Consider the following 12,882-nt stretch of genomic DNA (forward strand, 5'->3'; position numbering starts at 1 on the left):
ATCTACAGCACTGTTTGTATTTACAAGGATGCCGTTTTATTACAAGTTCTTGAGCAGAGAGATTACTCTGAATCTTTCTCTGCAAGGAGGCTGGCTTCATCACAAACTCATTGAAGGGCGAAGTCGCTGTGTGCTTCTGACTGCAGGGGCTGTAAACAATGTAATGGTGCCACTAGCGATGCCTCGCAAATAACCCCAACAATAACCTTAGTAAATGCAGTCTCTTTCACGGGAACCTCTCTGCCAGCTCATTTGCATCTTGATTACTTCCTAGGGGTAAAATATTTACCAGCGACTTCTAGTGATCAGAAATCACAGCGTTTGAGGGCCTTTTAAAGCACAGACAAATCTAGGTAGCATTTGGCTGACATCGGAAAATTGAGTTTTTTTTTTAAAATGATATGAAAAATAGCATTTTGTCATGTCGGGATCAGTTGGTAGCACTGTTTCTAAACACATAACAAGTCACACACGGAGATGTATTTCACGGTTATATTTGTTGTTGCATTATCCCTTGAACATTCAACCTAAAAAGAATCCAATAAAAAATACACCCCAGGTGATTTGGGAAAAGAACATTTTAACTACTAGATTTCACCATACTTGAATAGAGAAAGGTCTTTTTATCACTCCATAAATCAGAAATTACTGTCAACAGCCAGAAAAAAAAGAGAAAAAAAAACTTTCCACCACCTAAAATTATATTTATAATCAGACAAATTATATATGAGCAGAATATGAAATAAAACTGTAAAGGGAATACTGCATGAATATGTGACTTTGCTTGAGAGGGAAAAGTATTCCCATCAACATCGTCATAAACCACTCTCACCTATTTCTGATCTCCACAAAAGCTTGATGCATATCCTTATTCTGGGAAGTTCTGAGGTTTTGTTTAGGAAATATAGGCTTTGAGGATGAACCTTCTAATAATAATAATAATAATCCTATCTGAATCAATAGGGTTCATGACCATATATGTGACCCTGGACCACAAAACTAGTCATAAGGGTACATTTATTCAGATTGTATTTATGCATCATCTGAAAGCTGAATAATTGATGTATGGTTTGTTTTGATCTGTAATCTGAGGCTGCAAAAAAAAATTAATATTGAGAAAATCTCTTTTAAAGTTGTCCAAATGAAGTCCTTAGCAATGCATATTACTAATAATAATGTATTTTTGATACATTTACTGAAGGGTTTCATGGAACATGATCTTTACCTAATATCGTAATGTTTTTTGGCATAAAAGTAAAATTGATAATTCTGACACATACAATGTATTGTTGTCTATTGCCACATACAGTGCCTTGCGAAAGTATTCGGCCCCCTTGAACTTTGCAACCTTTTGCCACATTTCAGGTTTCAAACATAATGATATGAAACTGTAATTTTTTGTGAAGAATCATTAACAAGTGGGACACAATCATGAAGTGGAATGAAATGTATAGGATATTTCAAACTTTTTTAACAAATCAAAAACTGAAAAATTGGGTGTGCAAAATTATTCAGCCCCTTTACTTTCAGTGCAGCAAACTCTCTCCAGAAGTTCAGTGAGGATCTCTGAATGATCCAATGTTGACCTAAATGACTAATGATGATAAATAGAATCCACCTGTGTGTAATCAAGTCTCCGTATAAATGCACCTGCACTGTGATAGTCTCAGAGGTCTGTTTAAAGCGCAGAGAGCATCATGAAGAACAAGGAACACACCAGGCAGGTCTGAGATACTGTTGTGGGGAAGTTTAAAGCCGGATTTGGATACAAAAAGATTTCCCAAGCTTTAAACATCCCAAGGAGCACTGTGCAAGCGATAATATTGAAATGGAAGGAGTATCAGACCACTGCAAATCTACCAAGACCTGGCCGTCCCTCTAAACTTTCAGCTGATACAAGGAGAAGACTGATCAGAGATGCAGCCAAGAGGCCCATGATCACTCTGGAGGAACTGCAGAGATCTACAGCTGAGGTGGGAGACTCTGTCCATAGGACAACAATCAGTCGTATACTGCACAAATCTGGCCTTTCTGGAAGAGTGGCCAGAAGAAAGCCATTTCTTAAAGATATCCATAAAAAGTGTGGATGAACCAAACATGTGGAAGAAGGTGTTCTGGTCAGATGAAACCAAAATTGAACTTTTTGGCAACAATGCAAAACATTGTTTGGCGTAAAAGCAACACAGCTCATCACCCTGAACACACACCATCCCCACTGTCAAACATGGTGGCGGCAGCATCATGGTCTGGGCCTGCTTTTCTTCAGCAGGGACAGGGAAGATGGTTTAAATTGATGGGAAGATAGATGGAGCCAAATACAGGACCATTCTGGAAGAAAACCTGATGGAGTCTGCAAAAGACCTGAGACTGGGACGGAGATTTGTCTTCCAACAAGACAATGATCCAAAACATAAAGCAAAATCTACAATGGAATGGTTCAAAAATAACCATATCCAGGTGTTAGAATGGCCAAGTCAAAGTCCAGACCTGAATCCAGTCGAGAATCTGTGGAAAGAACTGAAAACTACTGTTCACAAACGCTCTCCATCCAACCTCACTGAGCTCCAGCTGTTCTGCAGGAGGAATGGACAAAAATGTCAGTCTCTCGATGTGCAAAACTGATAGAGACATACCCCAAGCGACTTACAGCTGTAATCGCAGCAAAAGGTGGCGCTACAAAGTATTAACTTAAGGGGGCCGAATAATTTTGCACGCCCAATTTTTCAGGTTTTGATTTGTTACAATTTTTTGAAATATCCAATAAATTTCTTTCCACTTCATGATTGTGTCCCACTTGTTGTTGATTCTTCACAAAAAAATAAATTTTCATATCATTATATTTTGAAACCTGAAATGTGGCAAAGTTCAACGGAGCCGAATTCTTTCGCAAGGCACTATATACCCGTGAGACTTGTGACTGGGTCTGTGCTCCACGGTCACAAATCTGAATAATCGAATGCAATTTATGACCCCCTTTAAAGAAAACATTTAATCCTCCATCAATCACTATCTGTGCAGTGCCTCATGATAGCATTTCTTTGTGTGTAAACAGGAGTGGTCTCCTTCGCATAACCTTAAAAGTCTGAAGAAGAAGCAGCTAGCTGCCCGCGAGGCCATGGCCCGACAGACCACCCTCGCTGATGCGGAGCAGAGCAGTGTGGAGTCCTCCGTCATCAGGTCTGATTGAGCCAGAAGACAAATGTCATCATTCACTCTAATGCTTGTTGATTTAATGAATAATGAAACCATGACCAAGGGCTGTCAAATCGACATAAAAGCTGCATAAACTTCACCAGTAGACCCCAACCCCATAACAGCACTGTTTGGTATTTTGCCGGAATATGATAAATTAAACTTATTACAGGCCGACAGTGTAGCCTTTGCAGCTTTACTAACTTTGGTGTCATTTTACAGGAAACCTCTTGAAGTTACATAAAACACTGCTAAAAGTCATAAACATGTAAGTATATGTTGTCTGAGCTGTAATTCCCCCCCCCCCCCCCCCCCCAAAAAAAAATGCTTTTTGATTGTTATAATTTTTTGTTAAAAATGATTAAAAAAACAAAAACAAAAAAAAGGGGTAGTCCCTCAGATCAATTTGAATAAATCTTGCATACAACATGACACAGACAAACCTATTTTTTCCACTATTTTCTGGAATTTAGTGGAAACAGCCGAAATTGTCTGCAGGAACCTAGAGCTTAAAGGGTCTGAGTTACACACTTTCAAAACTGAATTTATAGTAAATAAAAAAATTCACAAAATAAAAAAGTGCCTATTTTTTTCGGGGGTTATTACAGCTTAGACAACATATACTTACATGTTTATGACTTTTAGCAGTGTTTTATGTAACTTCAAAGGGTTTCCTATAAAATGACACCAACATTTTGAACTTAGACCATTGTATGGGAAGCTTTTCCATTTTAAATTTTGGTAGGCCAAATCCAGGTGGAAATCCCAAAAAATGGTCCCAGATCTTAAGAGATTAAGAATAAAATTCTGTATATGAAAATATCTTGGGAAGGTCAAATCTTTCTTGAAGTTGAGTGAAGGATGCAATAATGTTGTTTATGCCAACCGTGACTAAGCCATGCTCCCTCCAAATATTAAAAGCCCCATCCATCAGGGAAGGTGGGAATGACAAGGGTCTTTAAGATTTAAAGCGAGACCAAGTCCTTACTGAATGTTTAACAACTGGGTTTGTTTTTTATTTAGGTAATGCACTTAAAGGGAATTGGTAGGCATAGGAGGGATGTTAAAGTTGCCGGAGAGCAAGAGGCAGCCTCCATTAGTGCCCGTTGAGAGCTTTTTAATTGCAAATCTTGCTGCACCCAATATAACACATTTCTAATGTTTTCTGCCCAATAATATGTTTAAAAATTTGGCAAAGCCAAGCAACCCAGGCATTTTGGCTTCATAAGACGTCTTTGGCTGAATCGCTTCGACTTAAGCCGGGTGCACACTGCGTGATTTTGGCCACGATTTGGCTGTCTGAGACAAATTTAGCAAATCCTAAAAGATTCCTCAGATCCTCAGCTAAAATCTGACGTCTTTGGTCGTTAGTTTGACATGTTCACCGGCAGCCGATTATTGAGCGCTGCAATCAAATTTTACCTCAGACGAAATTCTGGCAGTGTCAGAAGATTTGGCGCACAATCCTGCAGTGTGACTTCTCCTACGACGACACTCAAATATCTCAGTTTTTCAAGACAAACTATGACCAAAACGAGAGCTAGAGATTTCTTTGTAGCCAGCATTTCAGTCCCGCGTGTAATGCAGCTCACCGTCACCGAACGCGTCATTCATTGATGATATAAAACTCCGGGTGAGTTTTCTTGCGCGCGTCCGTTTTTAGCGCGCCTTAACTATCGTGCAGTCTGACATTAATGTCAACTGAGATCTTACAGTGTGACATGGCGATCATGTTCGTACAGTCTGACAAGGGAAATTCGCAAAGGATTTTGAAAAATCGCACAGTGTGCAGGATCCATTATTCCATAGAAGAGATGAAACATTCAGCTCCAAAATTGTAAAAAAAGAAAAGAAAAAAAAGTGTGTTAAATATTGGAAGACACTGACAAAAAGATACATTTTGATAAAATTCATTACCAAAAAGTTGACCTGACTTGAACTCTCCTCTATGCCCACATCGTCACATTGAAAATATTGACCAGTTTGATGCTCTCGCCGACTGTGGTTAGTGTACTCACTTTGGTATTAAGTCGGTACTGAAATGTGAAAAATGTGACACTTTGAGCGCTGTTGAGGTCTTTACGATTCTGCTTAACAGTGCTCAAAGCGTCACGTTTTTTACATTTCAGTACCGACTTTTTACAAGACTAGAACGAACGAATGATTTAATGACAAGTTCATTTTTAACAGCCACTTTTCGTCACCTAGTGGTGCAACAATGTAGTTAATACAGTCTTTATTTGAAGAGTCAAGTTACTTTCAAAAAGGTTTTTTTTAAATATGCTTTACTTTATATTGAGACATCAGTGATTATATTTAAACTATAACCTTGTATCCTGGTACTGTGATAATCTGAATCATTGTAACAGAAATAATGTTACTTTGTCGTAAAAAAGTGTGTTTGTGAAGCGGTTTCATACCGGACAACTGAAGGTAGCCCTTATGCAGATCTCAATGTTTGCTGTGTGAACATACTTCTCGAAGATTTAATGGACATAGTCGAATCGTTGTCATTTAGGAAGATCATGTGGTTGTTTGATTGCGATCTTTTAACAATGTGTCGTGCTGTTCTATAAAACGTTATTAACAAATCCTATTTGTTAAATTTTTTTTGCATGGCCTGCTTTTATTAAACTTGTTTGCACTTTTTATAATTTTAAAGCTCTAGAGCTCATCTCTTTTCTTGTCGGATAGAAAAGTGAGGACCGTATGTTCTTCAGTATTTCTTATTTTGTGTTCCATGGAGTGAAAAAAAGTAATACAGGTTTTGAATTACATGATGGATAAAATATAGATTTTTTTTTTTTTTTTAAGTTGTCTGTCTAATATCCGTTTTTGCTAGACTTTTCAAAAGAGTCTAGCATTGATTGCCCAATCATTGGTAAATTGGTCCTTTGATATGGCACTTTACACGCTGTGTTTTGCGGTTTCGATCAGCACTCTTATCATCTCTCTGTTGCTGTCTGTCAGTATGTTGCAGGATGCTGAGAGTAAGTCTGAAACGGGTCAGGGCATATCGGCTCGAGAGCACTTTGTGTTTACTGACACAGACGGCCAGGTCTATCACATCACCGTGGAAGGCAACAGCGTGAAGGACGGGGCTCGCATTCCACCTGATGTGAGTCTCCTTTTGTTTTGCATCTTTTGTCTGCATCCAATAACCAGTAATTGGTATTTCATGTATTCTGACAAATTTAAACTGATAATGAGTTGATTCTAATGCTAAACTTGGCCAAAATTTTAATAAATGAAATTTGACAGAGCATTTCTATGCCAAATTCTGGATTCTAGTGTGTGTGCGTGCGTGTGTATGTGTGTGTGTGTATGTGTGTGTGTGTTCATGACTCTTTAGCTCAGCCCATCGGACGCCTCCACGAGCTCCACTGTTTTTCAGAAAGAGTTGTTACAGTTTATCTGTCTTTTAAACATCTGATCAATCTAAAGACTCTGCAGAGATATGAAGGACGCAATATTACTCTATAGGTACTCTAGATTAACACGAGATTGGCAGAAACTGTTCGTGTTACCCCCAAGACACTATTTGTAGTTTTACTGAGTGTTTCAGGATTTCCGCGGGTCTTGAAAAGTCTTAATTTGACCTTCTACAATTTACGGCCTTAAAAATGTCTTCAATTGGTGCAGAAAGTCCTATATAGATTAGCGAGGCGTGGTCATACTCAGCTCTAGTCAGAATATGAGTCTGATGCTCCATTGGGCTGTGATTATGGGGCATTTCAAACAAACCAGGAAAGACATCAATTGATAGACCTTCAACCAATCAGAGCGACACATAACGTTAGTTGTCAAATGTCGACAGAGCTCAACTGCACTGTGTTGCCAAATCTCAGTTTTTTTCCCATGGGTTGTTTTCGATGTTTTCCAAGCGACCTCAATTATGTGATATATAGACCCAGGAATGCGAATTTTAGCAGGCAACCTTTCCAAATAACACACATTATACCCCCCAAACGCTGGAGACTTCCCGGAGAACCCCTCGAAAAGCTATTGGATATTTGGGCTCGTCTTGGGCTGTAGTTGGCGGGTTTTGTTGTAAAAACTTGGCAACCCTGTCTGCATGTGCGCCAGAATAAACAATCTACGTTGATGTTGTGAAAAAAAATAAAATAATTTAAGATGACCTTTGATGACGTGATGATTACGTTACTGTTGATCATCTGTCCATCATCGTCTAAAGCCCGCCCTGAAATTGAACACAATTAAGTGAGTTTATGATTAAAAAATTAACAAGTGTTTATTTGTTCTTGTTTTAATTATAAAATCACTTTTGCAAGATTTCACAAGAATATCTTATAATTTTGTTTCTTGAGAAAATGTCTTGATTTAAGAATCTTTAAGATATTTGCACTGGAAAACACAAACTACTGAAAAGAACATGACTTTTTTTGCAGTGCGATCAGAAGGTACAGTTTCTTTTATGCTATTTTTTAAATAAATGTAAAAAATTAGATCTGTTGGAAATAGTTTTTTCAACTGCTTGTTTGAGCTGCTTGTTTTCCCTGCTAATCCGACCATACAACACGATTTTACCATCCAGCTAGGTTCGTCTTTGATTACCCCTTCAGGGTCGGTCAGAAATCTTGGAGTAATCTTTGATGACCAGCTGTCCTTCAAAGACCACATCTCAAAGACAGCTCGGTCATGCAGGTTTGCATTGCACAACATCAGGAAAATCAGACCGTTCCTTTCGGAGCATGCGACACAGCTTCTTGTCCAAGCCCTGGTGATCTCTAGACTTGACTATTGCAATGCGCTTCTGGCTGGACTTCCATCTTGTGCAATCAAACCGCTGCAAATGATCCAGAACGCTGCGGCATGCCTTGTATTCAATGAGCGCAAAATGGCTCATGTCACACCTCTATTCATCTCTCTGCATTGGCTACCACTCGCTGCCCGGATCAAATTCAAAGCTCTGACTCTTGCTTATGGATCTTCCACGAGCTCAGCACACTTCGACTCGCTCCTACGAGTCTACCCCCCCACCAGAAGCCTTCGCTCAGCTAATGAGAGGAGGCTTGTGGTACCATCACAGAGAGGCATGAAATCCCTCTCCAGAACTTTTTCTTTCATTGTTCCTGGTTGGTGGAATGATCGTCCGTCCTCCATACGCATGACAGAATCAATCGCTTCATTCAAAAGACAGGTAAAAACTCATATCTTCCATGAGCACTTAATCTTACATAAAAAAAAGAAAAAAAAAACTCTCTCCCCTCTATTTCTCTTTTCTTCTTCCCTTTTCTGATTTTTGCTACTCTGAGTAGTGTACAAATCTTGGTATTTGGGCCACTTTTTGTGTTTCTTTGCCTCTTCTTGACGGATCGCTTCCTGTTCTCCTGAGTTGTAAGTCGCTTTGGATAAGAGCGTCTGCTAAATGCATAAATGTAAATGTATTTTCAAACTTTGAAGTGTTGCTAATACAACTTTGAGTGCTTCCTAGACATGTATATATAGAGAACAGTTTAGTCTTTCAGTTTATTCCTTATATTTTCTTTAATTGGTCTTGAGAAAATACATTTCATAAAAACGGATGAAAAGAAGTCCTTATTCCTAGTGGAAATTTGAAATCTGCATTCATTTCACAAGTAATTTCAGGTCTGGCTGTTGCTCACTGGCTTTTTTATACTCCATTGCACTTTTTAATGGCTTTTATAGTGCCTATTTATACTCAGAGTTGCTTTACAAAGGTTTCATTATTATTAGCTTCAGCAGAACTCAATGAAGTGCCGACAGCTTTAGTCATTGTAATGGGAGCGATGGACTTTTGAAGATTGTTCTAGTCTGATTTTGCTGCAGTAATAATTGAACACACACTGCATACACTGCTCATTATTTAATCACACTGGCTTCACAGCAGGTTGTGTTTGCTGTAGATGACTAACTGTTTCTTGACGTACCAGTGATCACACTGCTACATTGTATGGCTTAAAATAAATGAACTATGTATGTTTACCAAAATGTCATCTTTAAAGGGATAGTTCACTTTGAAATTAAATTTTGATATGTTTTAGCTTACCTCATGGGCATCCGAGATGTAGGAGTATTTGTTTCCCCAGTAGTTTAAATTTTGATCATTTTAGGTCAAACCGTTCTTGTCTGTGCCTCACATAATGCAGGTCTATGGTCACCACCTCAAAGAGCATACACAGAGAAGTCCAAATGAAACAATCCCCCATCGTAAGTACACACTGATGGCCTAAGACACGAAACGAGTGGTTTGTGTGAGAAAACGAACAGTATTTATATCGTTTTTACCTCTTGTACACCACTACGTCCGACTGATCCGAGGGCGTGCGTGCGTGTTTCCTGTGGTGTACAAGAGGTAAAAACAATATAAATACTGTTCGTTTTCTCACACAAACCGCTTGTTTCGTGTCTTAGGCCATTAGTGTGTACTTACGATGGGGGATTGTTTCATTTGGACTTCTCTTCATCATCATACGATGATGGACAGATGATCAACAGCAACGTAATCATTGACCTCACCAAAGAGCGCTTGGGTTGAATTCGTTCTAATCCTAAATGGAGACTTGTTCGTATATACATTCACCTTTACTATTTCTCTCAAAGAAGATGGTTGTGTTGATCCTCCGTGTATCCTTAAATTCTTTTTACAACATCGACAAAGATCGTTTACACTCATAATTTCTTCTACTTCTTCCAGCGAACGTGTAGTTGAGTTCTGGTGACAACTAAGTTATGCGTTAGTGATGTGTCGTTAGTGATCAGTTTTTTTTTTTTTTTTACTATTCTTAAATAGGACTCTGGAACAACGAGTTGTCTCAGAGAGCGATTTGTTCATTTTGTGTTGATCGCACGTGCTACAGGCCATCCGTTCTGTACAGGTTATTTTGCTCTTAGCCAATGGGGCTGTGAGTTGGTGAACGACTCGAACCCAAAGACTTGAGAGGTGAACTAATCTTTCCACAGAACAGACGTGATTAAATTTGAAGTGACAAAACACAGAACGACTCTGATTTGGAGGTGAGGTGAACAAACATACTACATAGCCTGAAGACCCAGCTGAGCAATTAATGAATTATTTCTTTCTTTCTTAAATCTTGGCTTCATTAGCATATAATAAATTTTTATTCCAAATGTGATCAACATTTGCATAAGTACTAGATTTTGGAGGTAATTTAACATGTGACATATTAATTATATTCTGTTGAAATGAAAAAAAAAGACTTGAAATGACTGAAAGAGATTCAAAGATCCGAGTTAGTAAAATGATCTGAACTTCCCAATACTTTACATACATTTACATTTAATCATTTAGCAGACGCTTTTATCCAAAGCGACTTACAAAAAAGGGGAGAGTAATAGAAGCAACGAAACAGACAAGGCCAACAACCTGTAAGAGCTGTAAGAAGTCTCAATTAATTAGCACAGTACACAACAATTTTTTTTTTTTAGACATCTACAACAAAAACTCATGTACGCAAAATGCCGAACACTGGATGTTGATAGCTATGATAATCCATTAGGACTAAGGCTGTTGCCCCAGCTGTTGTCGTTAATGCAGATTCAGTCAATCAATCAATCAACTTTATTTATATAGCGCTTTTACAATCACGATTGTGTCAAAGCAGCTTCACTGTGTCAAACAGGATAATATTGCGACAAAATTAGATTTGGCTGTACAGTCGTACTGGAGAAAACAGTAATGTTATCAGCTTAGTTTAATTTATCATATAGCAACAATGTTGGCAGATCCGTATTTAAGTTTATAGAATTAAATAAGACCTAATTCATACATTTTATTTGTATAATAAGTTGAATAACTTTAATCATATTTTTAGTGTCCCCAACTGAGCAAGCCAAGCCAAAGGCGACAGTGGCAAGGAACCAAAACTCCATCAGGGAGTTCAGTGGCCCAATGCTATGCGTCGCTCAGCATACGTCATTTACTCCATTGCTCTGATTGGTTGTAGGTCTATCTAGTTATGTGCAGAGCCATTTTCTTTCGTGGTTGAGTTAAAACACGCCCCATAAACACAGCCCAATGGAGCAGTATCAAATTCCTATTCTGAATAGAACTGAGTATGACGACGTCAGGCTAGCGAAATTCAAACAAAAAACAGTTTTGGTGCTCTTTAATGTCTCTTGACAGTTAAAGCTGCATGTGAACTGATCATCTCTTCCTCTTTACTACTAATCACAGCACAAACTGAACATGAATGATTGAACGTCAACTGAAACTATTCATGTCTCATGCAATCTCAGTTAGTGTTTCAACTATGGAAAGACATCAATAATAAGCTTGTAATGTCTTAAATCTCAGGAATACCCTAGAACAGGGGTTTTCAAACTGGGGTCCAGGGACCCTCAGGGGTCCTCCTGATATAAATGGTTTCATATAGTCATATGAAAACTATAAAAAAGCCACTATAAAAAAACACCCGTCCGCAACCTTAAACTGTCAGATTCCTAATTCCACTATGGCCAAGACCAAAGAGCTGTCAAAGGACACCACAAACAAAATTGTAGACCTGCACCAGGCTGGGAAGACTGAATCTGCAATAGGGAAGCAGCCTGGTGTAAAGAAATCGACTGTGGGAGCAATTATTAGAAAATTAAAGACGTACAAAACCACTGATTATCTCCCTCGATCTGGGGCTCCACCCAAGATCTCACCCTGTGGGGTCAAAATGATCACAATATCGGTGAGCAAAAATCCCAGAACCACACGGGGGACCTAGTGAATGACCTGCAAAGTTGGGACCAAAGTAACAAAGGCTTCCAATAGTGAGACACTACGCAAATCCTGCAGTGGCAGACGTGTCCCCCTGGTTAAGCCAGTACATGTCTGGGCCGATCTGAAGTTTGCTAGAGAGCATTTAGATGATCCATAAGAGGATTGGGAGAATGTCAGATGGTCAGATGATCTAAAATAAAAACTCATTTTGTCGTGTTTGGAGGAGAAAGAATGCTGAGTTGCACCATACCTACTGTGAGGCATGGAGTTGGGAACATCATGCTTTGGGCCTGTTTTTCGGCAAAGGGACCAGGATGACTGATCTGTGTAAAGGAAAGAATAAATGGGGCCATGTATCATAAGATTTTGAGTAAAAACCTCCTTCCATCAGCAAGGGCATTGAATATGAAATGTGGCTGGGTCTTCCAGCATGACAATCATCCCAAACGCACTGCCCGGGTAACGAAGGAGTGGCTTCGTAAGAAACATTTCAAGGTCCTGGAGTCTCCAGATCTCAACCTCATAAAAAATCTTTGGAGGGAGTTTAAAATCTGTGTTGCCCAGCGACAGCCCCAAAACATCACTGCTCTAGAGGAGATATACATGGGAAAATGAGCTAAACTACCAGTAACAGTGTGTAAAAACCTTGTGGCAACTTACAGAAAACGTTTGACCACTGTCATTGCCAACAAAGGATATAAAACAAAGTATTGAGATTAACTTTTGTTATGGACCAAAAACATATTTTCCACCATAATTTGCAAATAAATTCTTTAAAAATCAGACAATTTTTTCTCATTCTGTCTCTCATAGCTTAAGTGTGCTTATGAGGAGATTTACAGGCCTCTCTCATCTTTTTAAGTGGGAGAACTTGCACAATTGGTGGCTGACTAAATATTTTTTTGCCCCACTGTATATAAAGCTAAAAACCATCATGCGCTCTCAATTTCTTTATCATTTTGAATGCTACATTTCCT

The 12,882-nt window shown here is 38.8% G+C and overlaps 1 protein-coding gene across 2 annotated transcripts in view; it reads left to right on the plus strand.

The window, feature by feature from the left end:
• The window catches only part of wdr11 (WD repeat domain 11), a 151,360-nt gene that overhangs the window by 91,138 nt on the left and 47,340 nt on the right, over positions 1-12,882 (plus strand). For both annotated transcript variants that reach the window (XM_067421334.1, XM_067421335.1), the window contains exons 15-16: positions 3,053-3,177; positions 6,163-6,310. In XM_067421334.1, the coding sequence (XP_067277435.1) occupies positions 3,053-3,177; positions 6,163-6,310 (273 nt within the window). The remainder of the gene's footprint in view (positions 1-3,052; positions 3,178-6,162; positions 6,311-12,882) is intronic.

This window comes from Pseudorasbora parva, chromosome 17 (genome assembly GCF_024679245.1).
Source record: "Pseudorasbora parva isolate DD20220531a chromosome 17, ASM2467924v1, whole genome shotgun sequence".
Lineage (NCBI taxonomy): Eukaryota > Metazoa > Chordata > Actinopteri > Cypriniformes > Gobionidae > Pseudorasbora > Pseudorasbora parva.